General features: G+C 39.9%; 1 protein-coding gene across 3 annotated transcripts in view; it reads left to right on the plus strand.

Moving 5' to 3' along the window:
• The window catches only part of LOC122563237 (neuron navigator 1), a 653551-nt gene that overhangs the window by 242988 nt on the left and 387886 nt on the right, over window positions 1-22677 (plus strand). For all 3 annotated transcript variants that reach the window (XM_087973627.1, XM_087973629.1, XM_087973628.1), the window contains one exon: window positions 1806-1912. In XM_087973627.1, the coding sequence (XP_087829753.1) occupies window positions 1806-1912 (107 nt within the window). The remainder of the gene's footprint in view (window positions 1-1805; window positions 1913-22677) is intronic.

Raw genomic sequence — 22677 nt, forward strand, 5'->3', positions numbered from 1 at the left:
CTGCTCCTTGGATGCTGCCTGACCTGCTGCGCTTTTCTAGCAACACATTTTCAGCACTGTTTTAAAATAGACCACCACAGCAAATGTGGCTTCTTGTGTTAGCATGAATTGAAGTTCCTGATGTCCAAGTGGAAAGCATCCTTCTCAAGGAACATCACCTCCTGACAATTAAGAAATCACTACCACCAACACAAGGCCTCAAAACAAAACAGGCATCCATCTAAATTCCCATAGCTCCTGCTGAAATACACACCATATTCCAAAAACTGGCAACATCCCTCACCCCACCTCCCCTCAATTGCACACCTCCTGTTGACAGCACTGGTTATCAACCATGACCTAGGCTGGCAATATTTCAGATTCAATTAGAAAATCTAGAGAATAGACCAGGGGAAAGGTAGCCACTTGCTACACAAAATTATGTCATCATTCAAGTTAGATTATCAGTTATATACTGTACTTCTGCCTGAGCAATCCATTCCTGGTGGGTTCTGGATGTAAGTTTGCTCGCTGAGCTGGATGGTTTGTTTTCAAACATTTTGTTACCATGCTAGGTAACATCTTCAGTGGGCCTCCGGTGAAGCACTGGTAGTATAGCCCCCTTTTTATTTATGTGTTTAGGTTTCCTTGGGTTGGTGATGTCATTTTCCTGTGGTGATATCTTTTACTGTTCTTTTTCTCAGGGATTGGTAAATGGGATCCAAGTCAATGTGTTTGTTGATAGTGTTGATAGAGTACCTAGAAGCGTGGCATTCCAACCGGAACTTGATCAACAAACACATTGACTTAGATCCCATTTACCACCCCCTGAGAAAAAGAACAGGAAATGATATCAACACAGGAAATGACATTGCCACAGAAAATGGCATCACCAAACCTAAACACGTAAATAGAAAGTGGGCTATTATCACCAGTGCTTCACCAGAGGCTCACTGATGTTACCTAGTATGGTGACAAAACATCTGAAAACAAATCTTCCAGCTCAGTAAGCAAGCGTACATCCAGAACCTCAACCTGAGCTACAGATCTTCTCACAGCAATTCACACTGTCATCTGAAGCCATTAAGGATTGTTAACTTCAACCACAGATTATAGCCACTTCCTAAATATTACCTACAAAGTGGCCATTCGGTTATACTCAGCTTAAAGGAATACCTTCTGCAGATAGAAGGTACAAAATAAAGCAAGAAAAAGTAACAAGCAGGTCAGTGAATGACCTTCACCATTTGGTTCCCAAAAAGTCTGTTCACATTCTAAGCAAAAGGCCTAATTCTAGCTTTTTCACCCTAATTAGGAATGTTTTCTTGAGATGTTCTCCTGCATCTTTAAGATCCCAGAAGTCAAAGCTTCTTGTAGCATTGCAATAAATACAACCCTGTTCTTTGCCTATGTTAGTTTAAGAGTGATGACAGCCATACGATGAATTTCTACAACTTTTGCAGGGTTTGTTACATTGGCATTGTGCTTTCTGTAATGGTTTGTCCATTGACTGTTCTTTAATATCTGGAATTAGTTCCTAGTGATTAGAGCCAGAACTTGTCTTTTCTGCAAATGACTATTCTTTCCAACAACTATTGCATTTTTTACAGTATTAGCCTTATTAATTCTGCCCAGTATTACGATGATAACTTTCAATGTAATTATTAGAGAAATAAAGATTGTGATTCATTGATAATTTGATTAAAAAGAACAATGATCTTCGGAAAGGTCTTGTATGGAATTATTTTTCAAAGATGAGTTATAGATTTTACTCATAAATTGAATGTTGTCTCAGATCATTGAATCTTTCTGTTATCATCTTTCAGAGGAGAAACAAAGCAAGACAGCAGCAGTATTGAATCAAAGGACCCTGCTGGCCACTCGAATGCAGAGGACTGCAATTGGAAATCCAAAAAATATCTTGATGATATAGGTATAATGAATTTTGATGTAATCCTTGCTTTCAGTTGATAATTTAAAAAAAATGCTTTTTCTCTGAACTTGTAATTTAAAAAAAAAGTTCAATTTCTCTGTGCCATCTTGATAAACTGTGGTATTTAGATACATATTTCTGAAAAGGTCTCGGTGTCAGATCTTTGGAGGCAAACACAAGTGTAACAGATTTCTTAGTGCAACATTTTCATGCTTCGTAGCAGTAAAGAAAAAGCTTTAGCAGCACAATGGTGTTCTGTAAAACAGAACAATCATTTTACTTTACTTGTTTTGGAAACTATTTTGTGGTTGTTTTGTGACAAGTCTGCACTTGATGTATGCTTGTACAACTTTGGTACAAAAATAACTTTTTAAGATAGATCTGCATAACTGAGGATTACCCTTTACACATTCAACTTTCAAGCAGTACAGATGGGCTCAAAGCATTTGCTATGAATTGTTTTGGATTTACATCATTTTTTGGAAATATACAGAGATCTTTCCCTTGAGCATAATTGGTGATGCAGAGGCACATTGCGCTCAAAGTCCTGTTAATTTTGGCAATTTTTTTTTTTTGTCAAGTTTTCATTTAAATTCAATGGTATTTTGCCATCAACCAGTGTAATGGGGCACTGAGAATGGAATTATTTTTAAAATATTTTTTAGAGTTATTCCTTGAGATGTTTACCAGCAGTAATCTGGTGCAGCTTTACTCACATAACTGAAAACGAGGTTGCCACAAAAAATAAGCATTCTGTGTTCGTTTCTGGTCAACCACTTAATCTCAAATAATTGAAAATTATTGTGAAAACATGTTCAGAGCCATTACCAGATATTTGTGTAGTTTCTCAATGACTTAATTCTTGTAAAATTAAAACAAAACATCGAAGCTTTTAATATGTACATATTGGCATCCATGAACTTAAAAGAAAAACAGCTTAATTTTAAGAACCTCTTTGAAGGTTATAAATTAATGCAGTTGATGGAAGTTCCGATGGTGATCAGTTTGAACTGGAGAGGTAGCGGTTTTGTGGGTGGGGTTGACTTCAAGCAATATTTTTTTGGAAATAGAGCCAAAGATCACAGAATCTCGATTTGTGCTGAATTCAACTTGCACTTAAAATTCCATGCTATATTATGTGGTTTGGCTGCATTGTAGAGGATTAAATCCAGAGATGAGGAAATTTAGCTAGACATGAGGTTGGATCAGGTCAAATGCTTCTTCTTAGAACTAAAAGGTTTGAGGGGAAGTTTGATTGAGGTGTACAAGATGATGACAAGCTTACGTGAGGCAGATAAATAAAAGTAGTTCATCATCGCTGATGGTACAAGGACTCGGAAACAGACTTAATTTTTTTTTAGGCAGGAGATGCAGGAAAGATACATGAGGAAAAATGTTTTTAACCCAGTGAATGATAATGGTTTGGAACTTGCTGTTTACATGGGTCAAGGCATTACAAGTTTGAAAAGCACACTGGATAGGACTTGAGGGAAAGCAAGTTTTAGGGCTTGAATGGGATGGTCTGTCGATTGGCTCCTGACAGAGACCTAACATGGACTTGATGAACTGGATGATCTCTCTCTGTCTGAATGACCCAATGGGCTAGGTTTTCATTCCAGAGCCATGGTCCTGATGCTGGGCTGAATTCTGGATTTGGAAGCTGGAACTGCTGGGAGGCTCTCCTATGGAAGTGATTTCTGAGGATGCAGCCCTCTATCCAATTAAACATCCCAATGTCAGATGATGAATTGGAGGCACTGAAATATTGACAGCCCAATGTCATTGGTGGCATCTGCCAATATGGCTAGATGGATTCAAAGGAACTTCAGGGTGAAGGTATCCCCTGAAGATTTTTTTTTAAATACAAAGATGTTCATGGCTGCTAAGCTTCATTGTGCAGGGGGATTTCTTCCACATTGATACTCTGGCTGCATCTGGGGCTCTGTGGTGATTGTAGCAAAGTGTAACATGCTGGAACTGTAGAAATACACTGCTTCAAAGTTAATTCTAATTGAAAGGTGCTAAATTACAGTAACTTACTCATGGCTACAACAGCTGCTGGATGTTCCCAACATCTCCACCTGTGTGATGGATAGACTGCAATTCATAAAATTTTGCTGGCTGGTGTAGTTGCTTGTCTATTATGTAATCATTGTAGCTAACAGATACAATGATAATATGACTGTGCTTTATGTGTACATTTTGTTTATAATCTTCCACAGAAGTTAATATGCACCTTTCGAGATAAAACTATTAACTTTAGTTAAAATAACAGATGGACATTTCTTAAACATTACATAATTTGTATTTTCTTAAACATTGCATTGCTTTAATACGTTTGAATGTCTTCTCAATTATTGCCTGAGGAAGCTGGTAACACTGTTAGCATGTCAAATATTTGACATGTAAATTTTATACAAGTCAGAATTCTATGTCAAATTGAGAAACAAAACCAGCAAATGTTATGCAATTATGAGGCTAACATGCTTCCTGAATGTCAGAGCATTAGTGACACTAAATTAATTTGCACTTTGCAGTTAATACAGCATTTAGAAATGTTTTCTAAAAATTCCTTGGCTGGAAAATTTGTATTTTCTGAATTGAATTAAATTCTTCTTAAAATTTGCTCTACAATATTCTTGATCTCCTTGTGCTGGAAAAATATATTTTATTAGTTTTCTGAGCAAAGAAAGGCATTAACTTTACTGAGAAAAACATCCTACCGTGGCTTCATCTTACCACAAGGCTACAAGAGAGAGCAAGATCATGTGACATTGCTTCAATTCTTATAAATTATAAAATCAGAATGAACCCTTTAAGCTATATCTACCCTAAGGCTCTGATTCTACCTGTTAAATTATATATATCCCACCAAGACTCCGGCTCAACTTTTTTATTGGAACAACAGTTGTGATGGTTTCACTGGTCTACCTGAACTTGTGTTCAGCTCCTTCAGAATGTGATACTTTCATAGGATCTCTTGAATCCTTCAGAGAGAGGAATAATTGATAGATGAAACTGAAACAGAAATTGCTGGAGAAACTCAGCACGTCTGTGAAGAGAATTACAGAGTTTCGCATTTCGAGCTCAGTGACCCTTCTCCAGAACTAATAACATTTGGGAAAAAATTGGTATTTATCTTGATGACAAGGGGTAAGGGGGAAATGAGTGAGCTGATAAGTGGATATGGAGTGTAGAGAGACAGAGGGAGGGAAGAACTAAGAGATTGAGGTGTTACTGGGGAATGTGAGTGGGTGAAAATAAGTTGGTTGTACTGAAAGCAACCCAAGTCATGACAGAACCTGGCATTCGGGGTGGGTAAAAAAAAAAATGCACGGAGGTGTTAAGACTGTAAAATTGTTGAATTCCATATTGAGTCCTGAAGGCTGTAAAGTCTCCAAATGGAAAATTTGATGCTGTATCACCAGCTTGAACTGAGCCTCATTGGAGCGCTGCAGCAATCCCAGGACAAATATATTGGCATGAGAACATGGTGGTCTTTTGAAGAGACAGGCAACTGGAAGCTCAGAAATGTCTTTGCAGACAAAAAGTAAGTATTCTGCAAAGCGGACACCCAGTCTGCATTTTGGCTGTACAATATAGAGGAGACCACATTATAAGCAGTGAATACAGTAGACTAGATTAAGTGAAGGGTGGGTAAAGTGCTGCGTAGAATCCCTACAGTGTGGAAACAGGCCATTTGGCCCAACAAGTCTACACCAACCCTCTGAAGTGTAACCCACCCAGACTCATTCCTCTAACCCTATTACTCGACATTTCTGCTGACTAATGCACCTAACCTACACTCCCCTGAACGCTATGGGCAATTTAGCACGGCTAATCCACTGAACCTGCACATCTTTGGACTGTCGGAGAAAACCGGATCACCTGGAGGAAACTCACGCAGACATAGGAGAACATGCAAACTCCACACTGACAGTCACCCGAGGCTGGAATTGAACCCGGGTCCCTGGCGCTGTGAGGCAGGAGTGCTAACCACTGAGCCACATCATGCTGCCCATGCTTCACATGGAAGATCCGGGGCCATGGATAGTGAGAATGGTGAAGGTAAATAGGTACATGGTACACCTTCTTGATTACAAGGGAAGGTGCCATGGAGGTTTTGGGAGTGGAAGAGGAGTGGATTAGGATGTCCCATAGGGAATGGTGCCTATGGAAAGGGGAATGGGTGCCTAGTGGTGACGTGTCACTGGAGGTGGTTAAAATGATGATTTATTATCCTTTGAAAGTGGATGCTGCTGAAAGAAAATACTAGGTTACTCAGTCATTGTTGGAGGAGGAAAGAAAAGGGGCAAGGGCAGATGTGTCGGGAATGGGTTGGGCATAGCTAAGGGACCTATCAACCATAGTGGCAGGGAACACTCAGTTGAAGAAAAAGGTGGACACATCTAAGGCCCACCTGCTGAAGGTAACACCATCAGAACAGATATGACTGAGACAGAGAAACTGGGAGAATGGAATGGAGTCATTCCACGAAGCTTGGGTGTGAGGACATATAGTCAAGGTAACTGTTGGAGTCAGTGGCTTTGCCGTATATATTGATGAGCAGCTTAACCTGAGAAATGGAAATAAAGTTGTCAAGGAAGGGAAAGCTAGAGTTTGAGATGGACCAGGTGATGCTGTAAGCAGGATAGAAGTTAAAAGCAAAATCAATATGTTTATTTCCCAATTCAGGATGAAAGGGGGAAGCAACACCAATGATGTCATCAATATACCAGAGAAAGAGTATTGGGTGGGGGCTGGAGCAGGATCAGAACAAGGCATGTTCCATGTACCCCACAAAGGGACAGGCGTAACTGGGGTCTATTCTTTGACCTGAAGAAAGTGAGAAGAAATAAAAGAGAAGTTGTTCAAAGTGGGTATCAGCTTGACCAGATGAAGGAGAGTGTGATGGATGGGGTTGGTTCAGGCCTTCTTTCCAGAAAGAGAGCCCTAAGACCACTCTGATTGGAGATGGATGTGTGAAGGGATTGCACACCTGAGCTTCAACCTGTTGGAGATCTCCTTCAGCACTTCATTTACTGCTTTGAATATGTGGCCATACAGTTATTTGACCTCTTTCCATCTCAAATAGTTGTTCACTACTTTATGAATATCCTACCTCTGCATTCAAAGTAGTCCATTTCAAGTTAGCTCCATGATCTTCATGGAAAGGAAGACAACATCAACAGTTAGCTTGTTTCCTGCTGATGAGAAACACATTCAACACAACTTGTTATCATCTCTTCCAATGACTTTGAGAGACCTGACCACCAAAGCAAATATCTTGCTATGACTTGACAGTTTGTTACACTGATGTCTTTGCTGTAATTGTTGCAGTATGTCTTGTCTCAGACTGCAAGGCCAGAAAGCTGAGCCAGAGAGTAGAATGGGTTTCCAATTTGAAGACGGAGGAATTCAGATGTCATTTGGGATTGGTGTATTTTTATTTTGGATTACTGTGGCAGCATTTAACATCAATGATGGCCGCCCACCTCCAATCAAAAATTTGCTGGGACCATCTGGCAGGAGGTGGTAATAGAGAAGTGTTAGTCAATCAGGAGATGAAAACTGAGTGGCCAATCTTTCAATATAAATGAGAGATTCAGCTGCTATACTGAGATATGCTCTCTGTTCTTAGCACTGTTTGATAGCAGGATTGTGTCATGTGTCTGCTGGCCAGTATTCTCTGGCCTGAGGACATTCATTGTCAGATTTCTGTGCATCTCCAGTTTCATTCAGTTGCTGAGTTGTTGCTGTTAGCATTGTGGTTGATATCAACATAAAGATTTCTACACCTTGATTGAAAATCATATCTCCTTGGTCAGGCCTCACCAGAGGGATATGGGACAAGACATCTGTTGTAGTCTGCTACTTTATGGGTACGTACCCTGTTTTTCCATCAAACTGCATTATCAGGTTTTGAGAAGATTTGCAGCTCAGGTTGAGGTTCTGGATGTAGGATTGCTCGCTGAGCTGGAAGGTTCATTTTCAGACGTTTCATCACCATACTAGGTAACAACTTCAGTAAGCCTCCAGACCAAGCTGAAGATGTTAGCTAGTATGGTGACAAAACATCTGAAAATGACCCTTCCAGCTCAGCGAGCAAACCTACATCCAAAACTGCATTATCTTCAGTGTGAATCATTGTATTTATAGAAGAATGTTTGCTTAGAATTTGAGTGTCATTAACGGTTTGGGAACTGTCTGTAATAGTGGAGACTAAGAACAATTGTTTATGAGCTTTTCACAAACTCATGGAACAGCTAGTGCTTCTTTCTCAATAACTGCACACCTCTGTTCAATCTGACAGTGCATGGGTTATGGACTAAGCTAGTCTATGCTTCCTGTGCATCTATATCTGAAAGGATACAGCTCCCAGTCCTTTACAAGATACATTTGCAGTAACAATAGTAGATAGTTCTAGATCACCATGTATTAAAATATGAAGAAATATTAACATCTGTTTGATTTTCTCAAAAGACCTGTGTTGTTTTTCTTTCCAGCTTCATCTATAATTTTTTGTAACTGCTGATATAATGACTGATCGATGACAGCAGTAACTTTCTGACTTGTTTTATTGTACTCATGAGGCTTTGGAGCTCAGTTATATTCTAAGGAGCAGGAAACTCATTGATTGCTTTTGTCTTCTGTGAGTTAACACTGGCACCAGATGCACCTACATTATGCCCAAGGAACATGACAGTCAGTGGTAAGAATTTCCAGTTATTGTTGAGTTTAAGTGTTGTTTCCTTTAGGTAATGTAGCACAGTTTACAATCGATGATATGCTCTGTTTAAGTGGATCCACGGATCTGGACTTCATTCTTGAGGTTCCTGAGGAACATGCCGTGGCTATGCCACAGAAGGTTAATGACCTTCGGTACTCTGCAAGGTTAAGTGTCACTGTCTTCACTTTTATACCTCACATTCCCTGAAAATCTGCTTTTGCAAACACTATCCACCAAGGGTCAAGACCTATCTCTCTCACTATTGCATATGACATCTACCACCAATGGCTTTTATCCACCTCATCCCCTCCACATTATTAACAATGCATGCTCTCTGCATTTCCTACTCACTTGGGATCACCTTACCCCATGTGCACCAACGGTAACAGCTGTGGCAGCCATTTTAACCTCACTCAGTCCTCAACCTTGTCATACTGCAAGAGAAGATGACGACTCAAGACAGGTGGTGGGTGCCCAACATTCAACTCCTTGCCCTCTGTCTGGAGAGAACCCTTGCCTAAGTGGATGCGAATGGAGACTGATGATGCGGTGATGCCAAGATCCTGGCATGTCCTGGCAACCAAGTAAGATTCATTGTCAAATGCCATGATGTTCTCCCATTACCACCACAGTGAATATATTCTGAACATACCCAAACTTATAACCCTAAGTCACAACTCACTCTATCTCTTGTCTCCTGCAGGCACCAGGGGCATCTGCACAATGACTCTCATGAAGAGATCGGCTGCTGAGACATTATCTCCTCCTCCACTCTAAGGAAGAAGCCACAAATACCTCAAAGGAAGCACTGCCAGTAACATCTCTTGTACCCTCCATCGACTCAGATACTGATATCTTGGTGGGTTCTTCAGCTAAGTTAGACTCGGGAGCACATTCGGGCGAGCACATCCCTGCCTGGTGGCTAAGGAAGAAATGTTCCAGGTTGCTGGCACTTAGAGTACTGCCAGAAACCAGGAACCTGCTCAGCTCCAGGCAGGAGAGAACTCCATGTTGTTAGCCATTAAAAACTTTGTCAAAATGTAGAAAGCTGACCAAGGAGCAGCAGTCAGTTTTGTTGGAGACATCCAGCAAACTGGATCAAAGATTGTAAGAGTCCACCAATGCCATTTACATTATACTGGCCCTATTGAAAGTAACCGCTACATGCAGTAGTGAGAAAGGTAGGCCACAACCCTTGGTGGGAGTTGAGTGCAGGAGCAGAGTTACATATGCATGTGTTTGGCTATCACCATGGGAAGCCTTGAGAGACAGGTTCCACACACTCAAGTGTGTGCTGCACTCCATGCTCACGGATTTGCAATCTTATCACTCTAGCCATTGGTGGTCAAGCCAACAGGGAGAAAGTGAGGACTGCAGATGCTGGAGATCAGAGACAAAAAGGAGAAAGTGAGGACTGCAGATGCTGGAGATCAAAGCTGGAAAAGAGCAGCAGGTCAGGCAGCATCCAAGGAGCAGGAGAATCGATGTTTCGAGCATAACCTCTTCACTGGTCCTGATGAACAGCTTATGCTCAAAACGGTGACTCTCCTGCTCCTCAGATACTGCCTGACTGGTTATGCTTTTCCAGCGCCACACTTTTTGACTCTGGTCAAGCCAACACCAAAACCTCAGGGATGAGGGACCTTGACCTCACTCTAGTTGCCTCATCCTTACAAGGGGACTGGATGGTGCCAACAGACAGAAGAGGAATGACCTAAAAATCTTCTGTTAGAACACCCGAGAGGTTCCAGTCCTCTTCACCTCCACCTTGCCTGTGATCCTCAACTTTATGGAAGCTCAAGGAAGGAGGGTGGGCCTGCCTGTGTCAAAGATACTCCCAGCATGTTTGGGTTCTCTAGCCACAAATAGCTTAGGGTCACCTGCCCAAAAGCCCACAGGCCAACTGGTGTCTTTCATGAGAACTAGTCATTGGTCTGAAACATTATCTCTCTCTCGTGTGCGCTCTTTCTTGCGCACGCTCTCTCTCTCTCTCTCTCTCGTGTGCGCTCTCATTCTCACTCTTGATCTCTGTCTTCCCCCACACAGATGCTGTTTGACATACTAGGTTTAAGTTCATGAAACAGGCAGAATGGTAATCATGTTAGCAGGCTGGAAATCAGATACCAGTACACATGGGTGTTTAGCCCAATGCTCAATCAGTTGGGTCTTTTTTAGAAATTGGTGGTTCTGGCGGCTATCTTGAATGATTTCAAAAATGGTCTTATAATAAATTACAAAGCAATGTGGACATAAGCCAAAAACAATTCATTTTGCTTTTTGGAGATGTTTTTCAGCAATACTGGAATACAAATCAAATCCAACTTTATAGAATATTTTGTATGTTCTTAATTGTCCAGCAGAATTAGTTAGGAAAATCTTCAGTCTTGCTGTTTATTTGACAAGTCCTCTTTAAAAAAAATGTAAACAATGGCTAAATATACCAGGTGTGCAAAACGTAGTTGAGTATATTATGCAAAACTAAGTCAAAATGATTGTGGAACACAACAATAGGTTTGAGATTTGTATCTTCAGGAGATAGATACAATGAGATCCCATCCTTCCATTTTGATGGTGCTAGTCAGGCTGTTCCTGCCATCACAAAGCTTCATTTTATAGTGCAGAAAATGTATTTTGGCAGTTTATAAATACAAAAGAAAATAATCTTCTTCACCATCTAATGACAGAAATATTGTTAACTTGAATCCAGCTAACAAATGATGCAAGTCAGTTGTTACGGATATCACTTTCCGAGTTTGAGGATTGATGTACTTGGAGACTAGATAGATAGTCCTGTAAACAGAGATAATCTTTTGTTATCCAATGCCTATTGAAATGACTTCTAGTCATTTAACAGAAAACATGTACTCAATGGTTAATCTCATGTTGAGCTATTGAGGGCTAACATGAGAAAACACATTGAGAGAGTTACCACTCAAAATTTGAGAAGCATAAGTACTATAAAAGAAAGTGGCAATCTGCCCTCTCTCGTCTCTGGTCATGTGCTCCCAGTCCTCAATATGTAGTTGATTCTTCATGCAATCTGAATAGGTCTAGCAAACCATGCAGTTATACAAATAATTGCTATGAAATTCAACCATTACCTTCTGAGTGCAACTAGAATAATTGCAGCTTTTATATCAGTAGCCATATCCTTGAAACAGATAACAAGAACATTTAAGAAAGAAAAAATGAATTGAGGTGGATGCTCTTACTTTAAGTTATGGAAATTGTCTTCCTCTAGCCCTACAAGATTGCAATTGGAACAATGGGAATGAGAATGATTAAAATAATGTGCAGAGGAGCATGAAGGTCATGGATCTGTAAGCACTGCTTCCTTCAGGACCTCTTACAATTATAAAAAAAATGCCTTTGTAAAGGCTTTATGCTCTAGTATTAAAATGGGAACTAATACGTAACTGTCTCGTTATGGCTTTTCCATCAAACTAGTTACTAGCCTATCGATTTTAGCAAAACTTTTAATAGAAATATGTTAGAGATATTAGCTACCAAATGGTTTCAAAAATGATTATTTAGGAGGAGATCATTTAGTAACAATGACAGATATTTGTTTTGTCTTTCATTAGTAACCTTTAGTGAATTATTCTGGCAGTCATGGCCTGGCAGCCATTAATTGTTGCCATAGGAACAGAATTTGTTCGATGGATTGAGCTCTATCCTCTGCTGCGTCTTCATGTTTTCTCTGCACGAAGGAAGTGGTCATCTGATGTTGAACACACAGGCTTCAGCCTGCAAATAAATTATAAATCTCATCATGCACAACAATCTCATAGCAAAGTATAGGTAATTATCTTAAAATGTTAGTAGAATGAGTAAATTTTCATACTGCTTTTAATCATAGCAAATTCGATATATGACTTTTATTCCACCGTATCCATTTCATCAACACATTCAATATAAATGCTAAATTGACTAAATTGGTTTGTAATGTAATTCAGTTGTATTGAAAATGATGTGAAGGTCTAAGTGTTGTGTATGAACTAGAATCAAGATAATTCCAGTAGGTTTAAAAGTAGAGTGCAAAAAGAAACCATATCTTTGATTGCAAACTGGTGACTCATCTAATACTGCAATATTATTTATCTGACCACTTTATTACATGGTCAGATTACAAAACCTGTGTGCGCAGAGCCCTTTGACTTTTTCTGAAATAAGAACATCCTTCAAGTGCCTGTCATGTAGTGGCTCAATTGTCACCTGCAAGTGATGAGTTCATTTAATATAATGAGTGTAGCTACATTAAATCTGTTTTCCTGAGTGGTTGTAATTATTCTTGCAAGTTGTTAGATGGCTAAATTTATTCAGCAGTGACAGTGGACTTCTGTTGTACCCAGGGGGCTAAAGGTTTGGAAGTGATGCCAGATATTGAGAGTGTGTTGCTGGAAAAGCACAACAAGTCAGGCAGTATTCGAGGAGCAGAAGAATCGAGGTTTCAAGCATAAGCTATTAATCAGGGTTCCTGATGAAGGGTCTATGCCCGAAACGTTGATTCTTTTGCTCTTCGGATGCTGCTTGACCTGCTGTGTTTTCCAGCAACACACTCTCGACTCTGATCTCCAGCATCTGTAGTCCTCACTTTCTCCTTATGCCAGAGATTACCATGCTAAAACTGTTTGAAGTTCAGACTAAAGCGAACACTTTAATATCTATACTATGTACAAATACATTTTTCCAAACACCCTATTTCATAACAAAAACATTTGCATGTGTTTTCAATTTTGGCTATAAGTTATCTAAGTTATTCAAGATGCATATTCAACCAAGAAAAAACATTAATGGACAAAACAATCAGTTATTTTCTTCCCACTTTTATCAGTCTTTGCATTTGCATGTCATCCATCATCTCAGCATTCAGGTCTTTTAATGACATAAATATGAGTTGTTGTTTGTAGTTTGTCTATTATCTGCTCATTCCTTTGGGATGTGCCTTCCCTGTGGACTGTTGTTTGCATGGTGTTTGTTCAGAGTAAGATGGAATTTAAGAAAGACAACTAAGGCCTGAATGCTATGAGAAATTGGCCAATTTTCGATTTTGGCGAAAGTGAGGACTGCAGATGCTGGAGATTAGAGTCGAGAGTGTGGTTCTGGAAAAGCACAGCAGGTCAGGCAGCATTTGAGGAGCAGGAAATCGACATTTTGGGCGAAATTCTTGATGAAGGCTTTTGCCCAAAAAGTCGATTTTCCTGCTCCTCGGATGCTGCCTGACCTGCTGTACCTTTCCAGTAACTCACTCTCAATTTTCAATTTTGTCAAGTTTTATTAAGGTTTGAGTCTGAGCAAGTTTTTTGCTATCTTCCCAGTCTCACCTCATCACCTATATGCACCAAGCTCCAGTGACACCCCATTCATTATATTCCCCCATTCACTGCAGGCGCAAATATCCTCCACAGCCTGCACCTCCCAAAATCAGGTCGAAATGTCATTGGATTCACATAATAATCATTTCCCCTCTCCGCCGAAGTTCAGGTTTGGGATACAGACTGTCCTTCTGTAAAATTAATATAGAGGTCAATGTATGTCATCAAGGCTTTCATATTCTTCACTATCTGCATTCTTGGGTCATTTGTGAGCAGTGTGCACCATAGCTGGTATCATAGCAATAACATTCTTGGTTGATCAGCCTTTTTGTCCAATTCTGTAGCTATCTCACAATTTTCCTACTGGGAGTGGAAAAATATCCCAATTCTGTCTCATTTCTCCTCTCATTTCCGTCGTAGCAGAGAGTGAAAAGTTCACCGACATTCTGACTCACCGAACACATCTAAGTGGTTTCAGACCTTCCTTGATTTTTTAAAATAGTAGTTGGCTGTCTTACTGTTCTGAAAATTCTCACAGTCTCAGCTGGATACTTCAGACGTTATGTTGCAATCCATGTGTTCAATGGTTGCTACAGACGAAATGAAATCAAGCTACAGCAGAGGTCCAGGTCACATGATTATGACCAGCCAGCTGGTATTGACTGCACTTCATTTCTTGAAACAAACTGTGACCTTCGTTGTTTTGGAACCTCCTAATAAGACCACAACTCAGGGGTACAGGAGCTTCAATTAGTAGTTCCTATATTGGGAATTCCTGTATTGAAATGCTGATCAGATTTGACTTGTGTTTTGAGGCTTTTCTAAAATTGTTCATGACGTGTGTGCTACATTGTCTAGATCAGTATTTGTTGTCCATAATTAATTGCCAAATAGAATAGAGATGGTTTGAATCTCTTTAATCCTTGAAGTGTAGGAGCATGCACAAAGCTGCATAGTAGCATTTGACCCACTGTAAGAATAACAATATAGTTTCCAGTCAGGAAAATGTGCAACTTGCAGGGGAAGTTGAAGGTAGTGGTGTTCTCATACATTTGCTGTCCTTGTCCTTCTAGATGGTGGGGGTTCAGGTTTGAAAGGTGCTATTGGAAGAGCTTTGATGATTTATTGCAGTGCACTTTCTCGATGATGCATACTGCAGACACTGCATGAGTGGTGAAGATAGTAAATATCAAAGATGGTGGATGGAGTGCCAAACTAGTAGGATGCTTTGTCCTTGATGGAGTTAAGCTTCTCAAATTTTGTTGGAGCTGCACCCATCCAAGCAAATAAAGACTATTCCATTACACTCTTTACTTGTGCCTTGTTAACGGTGGACAGACACTGGGAAGGTGACTTGCTCACCACAGAATTTTCGAGCTTCTGCTTTGCTGTTGTCGCCACAGTCTAGTCCAGTTCAGTTTCTGGTCAATGATAAGTAGCAGGATTGTCGCGTATTCGGTTATAGATACATTCTTTCATTGGAGATGGTCATTGCTTAGCACATTTACAGCCTGAAAGTTAGTTGCCATTCATAAGACCAAACCTGGATGTTGTCCAGATCTTGTTACATATGGTTACAGACTGCTTCAGTATCTGAAAGGTTGTAAATCACGCCAAACATTTTGAAATTGCCAGCAACATGCCCACTTCTGGCCTCATGATGGAGGAAAGGTTATTGATGAAGCACCTGAGATTGACTGGGCCTAGAACACTACCCTGAGGAACTCATGCAGAGATGGCCTTGAACTGAGATTGATTGACCTCCAACAACCACAACTATCTTTCTTTGTGTTGGATATGACTTCAATCAGCAGAGAATATTCCTCAGATTCCTAATGACTCAGTTTTGCCAGTGTTTCTTGATACCACACTTGGTCAAATACAGTCTTGATATTAAGTGCAGTCTTTCTCACCTCGACTCTCAAGTTCAGCATTTTTCGCAAAGTTTATATTAAGGAACTGAGTAGCCCTGTTGTAACCAGAGTGGGTACCAGTGTCAGTGAATGTGTTGTTCCTTTGCAAATTCAGCTTGTTAGAACTATCAACAACTCCTTCTGATATTTTGCTAACAGTCAGGATGGAGTAGTAATTGGCCAGATTAGATTTGTCCTAATCTTTGTCTACAACAATTTTACACATTGCTGGGTAGAAGCTTATGTTGTATTTGTACTGGAGCAGCTTGGCTAGGGGCTTGGCTATTTGTTTGGAGCACAGGTCTTAAGGAATATTGTCAGAACATTGCCAGGCCCATAAACTTCCTTGATCTCATGTGGAGTGAACCAAATTGGCTGAAGACTGGGATTTGTGATGCTTGGAACTTCCAGCTGAATTATCCCCTTAATATTTCTCACTGAAGATTGTTGCAAATATCTCTTGGCTTACCTTGTACAAAGATATGCTGGCTTCCCCCTTGAATGAGGATGGGGATATTTGTGGAGTTTATTCCTCCTGTTACATAAGAACTAGGAGCAGCATTAGGCTAAGTAGCCTTTCGAGCCTGCTCCACCATTCAATAAGATCATGGCTGATCTTTTTGTGGTCTCCGCTCATGCTCACCATAGCCCTTAATTCCTTTACTGTTCAATAATCTGACTAGCTCTGACTTAAAAGCATTAGTTGAAGCAGTGTCAACTGCTTCACTAGGCAGGGAATTCCACAGATTTGCAACCCTTTGGTTGAAGAAGTTCCTCCTCGACTTAGTCCTAAATCTGCTCCCCCTTATTTTGAGGCTATGCCCCTTAGTTCTAGTTTCACCTGCCAGTGGAAACAACCTTCCTGCATCTTTCTTAGTGAGCTGATTAATTGCTCACCACCATACATGACTAAATGTGGCAGGACTGCAGAGTTTGAATCTGATCCCTCTGAGATCCTGTAGTCTTGGGTATTGCATATTGCTTCCATTGTGTGGCACACAGGTGGTTCTGTGTTGTAGCATCACCTGGTTAATGCCTCATTTTTAGGTGTGCCCAGTACTGTTTCAGGCATGCCATCCTGCACTCTTCATTGAATTTTATCCCCTGGTTTGATGGTAATGGCAGACTGAGGAAAATACCAGGCCATGGTGTTACACATTGTGATGATCACAATTCTGCTGCTGATAGCCAACAGTACCTTATGAATATCCAGTTTTGAATTCAAGATCTGTTTGAAATCTGTCCCATTTATAGCACAGTTGTAGTGCTGTACAACATGATGGAAAGTAGCCCACTGAAGTCAAGCCATGCTGTTCCCAGAATCATCATAAACGTAAAGATCAGATGTCATGTAATTCTCAAATTTGCTTTTTAGAATCAAGTTGATGCAAACCACAAACTCAGTTTCTCAACTTAACAAGAATGATGATGCATTACAAATAAATAGGTTTTAGATTGTTTCCATTATAAAAAAGAAGATTGAGAGGGGAACCTGATTGAGGTTTACAAAATCATGAAGGGTATAGACAGGGTAAATAGAGATAAGCTTTTTCCCAGGGTGAAGGATTCAATAACGAGAGGTCACACTTTCAAGGTGAGAGGTGAAAAGTTTAAGGGGGATATACGCGGCAAATACTTTACACAGAGGGTGGTGGGTGTCTGGAACATGTTGCCAGCAGAGATGGTAGAGGCAGGCATGGTAGATTCATTTAAGATGTGTCTGGACAGATGCATGAGTAGGTGGGGAGCAGAGGGATACAGATGCTTAGCCATTGGGCAACAGGTTTAGACAGTAGATTTGGATCGTCTCAGGCTTGGAGGGCTGAAGGGACTGTTCTTGGGCTGTAAATTTTCTTTGTTCTCTTTGTTCTTTTGTTATAGTAACAGGTAAACAACTATGAACTGTCTGCATATTACTGTACGAGTTAAATTCTAACCCACTTATAAAACTCCTCCTGTACACATACAGAAAGAAAACTAAATACTAGTGTAATGGGTGAAGGGATAAACTGGGAAGCTATTTAAATGATCGCTGTCCATGGAATTCACTGCGGTTATCTATTTGGTCTGTCAGGACCTGCTCCCCCATGATCCTTTTTCTCAGGTAGTTTAACTTGTTTGCAGAGGGCAAAAAGCAACTTATTCACAATTTATAAAGTCTCTGACTTACTGGTTAAAAACCATAGCTTGCAGGTAAGGGAAAATAAACAGATTTTGTTCAAACTTTAGAATTTTTTTTTACAGCAGAGACTGAGACAAAGACAGTACTTTCCAGATGTCCAAAGGATTCTGACCATTTAATTCACACCCACAAGCTATTCAGCTACCTGGTTAAGAATCGTATATTTGTTATTCAACAAAATGCCTTTGTCATTGACAAAGTGGTAACTGGTCACAACTCGACAGGCAAATCAGCTATCTGTTGCTGGCCAAATCTCATTTTGTGTACAATCCCTGGTGGCAATCGCTTACAACTAAACATTCCCCAGTGGATGAACAATATAAGAGTACAATAAACACTGATGCTTGCATTTATAAAATGCAGCAATCCTTTTGACAACCCTTGGTTTTGAAAACCATAATTTTTCCATTTCAGTCCACTTTCAAAAATACAAGAAAATGAAACAATACAGTCTTTACAATGAATATGGAGACTTTGTCTGCACAGTGACTATTTGTCATTCTTATTGATATGTAACTCTGTCATACGTAGGCATATCAGGAACAGGCAGATTAGTGAGGAAGAGGTTAGATAGATTACTTTTTTCCTCTGTTTGGTTCCCTCACCACCTGCTTTAGACCCAGTCTACCAGCTATGTCCTTTACACCTTGGCGAGCTCAGTCAGTAGCAGGGCAATTAAGCTGATCCTGCCATGCTATTGAAGTCACTATCTGGAGTATTCGCCAGGTTTCCCCTGTATTTCATTCAAATTGTGTTAAAAGAAAAAAGGACACTTATTAGAATTTTTTAGCGTATACTATTGTCAATGTTGGGTTCATTGCTTCTATGCAGTGTGTGGTGGGTTAATAGAAATGGATGCACCATTGTTTGACATTGCAGGATTGAGGAACCACCATGGATGGTTGAAAGGACATTTTTTTAGCATATTGGTTAACTGGGAGTGTCTGTGGTCTGAGCAGAAGTGATGGGTGAGGTTTAAAAGACCATTTGGTTTTCATTACAACGAGAAGGAAATCCACAACACTAAGTAAGTCTTTTCAGCAGTCTGCCTTTGACATTCAGCAGCATCTGACCTCTTCCCTGGGTCAACTGGCCAACTGCAGCCCACACCCTCCTCCCCTCGCAATAACGATTGTACCTCGAAAGTCACTTTCTCCGACCCCAGGTCACCGAAGCCAGGAATTTTCTTGATTCCTGCCGCCTGTCAAGGATGGAAGTCCAGGCTTCTTTCTCCACAGATGTTTAAGGACTGCAGTGCATTTCAAGCATTTTCTGTGCTTATTTCTGATTTGGAGCAGCTGCAGTATTTGGCTTTTATTAAGACAAGGAAATATTGTGCCAGGGTTGAATTTTCGGATGAGAGAGCAAGTGGTTCTGTTTCTGCTCTATTTTTCATTAAGACCTTGGCAAAAAAATGGGATTGTTATATTCAACTTAGCAATAAAATATCAATCTGGAAGTATTTTCCTGCCTTAAAGTACTACTGGAGTTATTTGCTAATGGATGCTTAGTAGCATTATAAACCAATCCTTTTTTTCTGCTAGTTCAGTTTTGAAGTGAAACTGTAACCCAAACAACTAACATTGTCCCATAGCATGTTATAAACAAGGGAAGTTGAATGAATGTGTTAAATATTAATATGCTAATTCCAATAGCAATTTCTAATTGTAATATATTCTGGTCACAGGAAAACATCCTCTGTATGACACATCAACTGGTGTCCTTTGGCATCCTGCAGCTAAGCCTGGTATTGAGTAATAATTCAGTAATTTATAGGGCAGGTATTTTTCAAACAATATGAAAGCACCTTAAGAAGAGCTTGAATTTGTTCTCAACATGATATATGAAAAGTTAACGAATCTGTGTGGCTTTCTGTCAAACTTGGACAGACCACTGAATCATCGAGAGTTGGTTTGAAATTGTGCATCCTCCAAACGTGAAACGTGCATCTCATAAGGACTCTCTACAGTGGAAAGTAGAATTTCTGCAACAGCTCTACTTAGTGTAAATAATGGGCTATATTTTCAAGCAACAAAACATTGAGGCAAAACATTGAATGTTTGATGCACAATTCATGGAGCAGCTCAGGACTTGCACAAAATGTTTTTTGTTAGTGGTGATTTGGAAAAGGTGCCACGTGAGTTGAATACTAGAATGGTTATCCTCGAGTAGACAACCTGGAGGAGAATCATTCCTGCTGGGAAGTCAGGATCAAATAAATGCTGAGTTCACTATCTCCAGAATCTGAAACTGATGCAAAGGCTATTTTACTACCTGGAGGAAAGGTTATATTGTGAAGAGTTGCCCCTCAATCTACTACATAGTCATTGCTCTCAAACAGGGTTTGCAGCTTTTTCTCTCTCTTATCATGCATTACATATTCCAGAAGAACACACATTCTGTCTCTCTCTCTCCCTCTCGCTCTCAACCACACATGCAAACTTGAATCCATAGTATGGTGTTTCTTATATAAAGTTAATATTCCAAACACCTTGAAAGACTAAACTTACTTATGAGACCAAGAATATTTTATTTGGCACAACAGTTAAATACTTGGGCATCCAGGTAATAGTTAAGGGAGTATGGAGTGGATCACTGCTCTGTTAAAATGGAGCATGGCTATGCTCAACAAAGCATGAGTTATCTGTTTGACATCGTAAACGGCAACTGATATTGCAGAAAATATCTTAGCAATGTTGAAAGAAGTGGTGAGCTGCCACGCTTGTAAACTTGATTAGAACTGATGGTACGGCTTTGTGCTGACACATAGCATATGCAGATTTAGTCAGACATTGTCAGAGAGAAGAGTCAATGCCCAAGCATATATTTGCTAACATAATGGTTGGTAGTCCAGCTTTTGTGGCACCTGATCTATGTGGCATCCCTTCTTCACATTATTTACCATTTCAACATTTAATACTGTGATTAGGGGACTTTGTAAGCTTCTCCGTCATTAGTGTTAATGAAATTTGCAAAGTGAGACAGTCCAGGTTAAAATTTGACATCTAGCGGTGAACTGCAATGATTAACAGTGTGGGAGGAAGTGCTGATGGGTTGGGCTACCATTGGCAAGATGATTCAACAAGAAGTGTTAACCATCAATGTTAATTCTGAGAGACCAGACATGTGGATTCTGCTTGCTGTTGCCATGGAGATGCAACTGTGCTTGCTAGGGGCTCAGCTGATGATATTAAATTGGTTTTTCTTAGTAACTCTTAGTCTGGATTATTTAATAAATAATTTTCAGTAGCAAAATCATAACTAATGGTGGATGTACTTTTCTGAGCTTTGTAAGCCTTATGGTTTGATATAGTCCACTAGTCATTGGGATATGGGACTAAATACCTGACATCACACCAGGGCTAAAACTCTTATCACTTGACTTGTTTGTGTGGGATGAAAAATGTCATTCTAGCTGATGGCAGCAACCTGTTAGTGGAGAGAACCACTTTTGGATTTACTGCAGAGCTGCAGTTGGGACAGCTACATGCACCTGGTATTCAAAATTTTTGAGGCATCTTTCGGACTATGCTAAGAGTTATACTGGAAAACAATTTACATTCATCAGCCAAGCCTGCAGTATGATGCGTGTTCTGTGAGCTGTGTGCATAAATACTTGAGAACCTGTTTTATGGAAGCAAAAGTGATTTGCATAATTTCAGCTGTTTCAACCAAAGTGGTCATGGAGAGAGCCAAACTCTACTGCATCCCCAAGGCAATGCTCTGACCAATGAGAATCTACTTGCCTGATTTGAGCGGTAAGATTGGCTGAAGCTGCTGCAACTCCATGCCAGTGATGGCTCCAATAAATCAGCATGCTCTTCTCATGCTGTACAAAGTAGTGTCCCTCATTTTCAATCTGCTTCCTTAGTTGTGATGAATGCAAGATGACAATCTTCAGCTTCTAGTTTCCTTTGAGCAATATTGAAGTTCAGAACTACAGAGTTAAGTATTCTAAGAGACGTTTTTCAAATCTCATCTTGAATGATCTTTTTGCCCTTTGAAATTCTTTTGCACTGTGATCCATGAGAAAACATTTATAAGTTGACCTTTGAAGCTTCTAAATATTCTTCTCTATACAGGATCAACTTACATGCTGAGTGTAAAATGCAAACTATCAGCATTAGTGTAGGTCATCATCATTTTGAAATGTGGAAAAAATGACACTGGTAAATCATTGATTTTATTAAAATTTATTAAGTTACTAATGATAAATTGTACAATGATATTTTGAGCCACAATAATATTATTTTTAAAAATTGTCAAAAGCATTATTGGCACTTGACGCAAAGTGCTTACCAAATTTATCCTAAATTGATTTGGCAATGGCCTCACAGCAAGGATCCTGGTCTGTTTAAAATGTGGCACTTTTCATCCATTCACAATAAATCAGATTCCTCTCCATCCATTGATTTGGACATGAAGCATTTTTTTCAATGATTTGTTGACAGTTTGTGGATTTATAGTATCCATGATTTTGTAAGATCACACAAAACATCAAATAGGGCAGTACACTTATTGCCAGCCTTTGTGACGCTTTATTTGCTGTCAACAATCCACCGAATCTGTGTGGTTCGTGAATAACTTGTTGAAGCACGCATCCAAATGCTTTCATATGTATATTA

The sequence above is a fragment of the Chiloscyllium plagiosum genome, unplaced genomic scaffold (genome assembly GCF_037043375.1).
Source record: "Chiloscyllium plagiosum isolate Xiang-an unplaced genomic scaffold, Cpla_swu_hap1 HiC_scaffold_26, whole genome shotgun sequence".
Taxonomy (NCBI): domain Eukaryota; kingdom Metazoa; phylum Chordata; class Chondrichthyes; order Orectolobiformes; family Hemiscylliidae; genus Chiloscyllium; species Chiloscyllium plagiosum.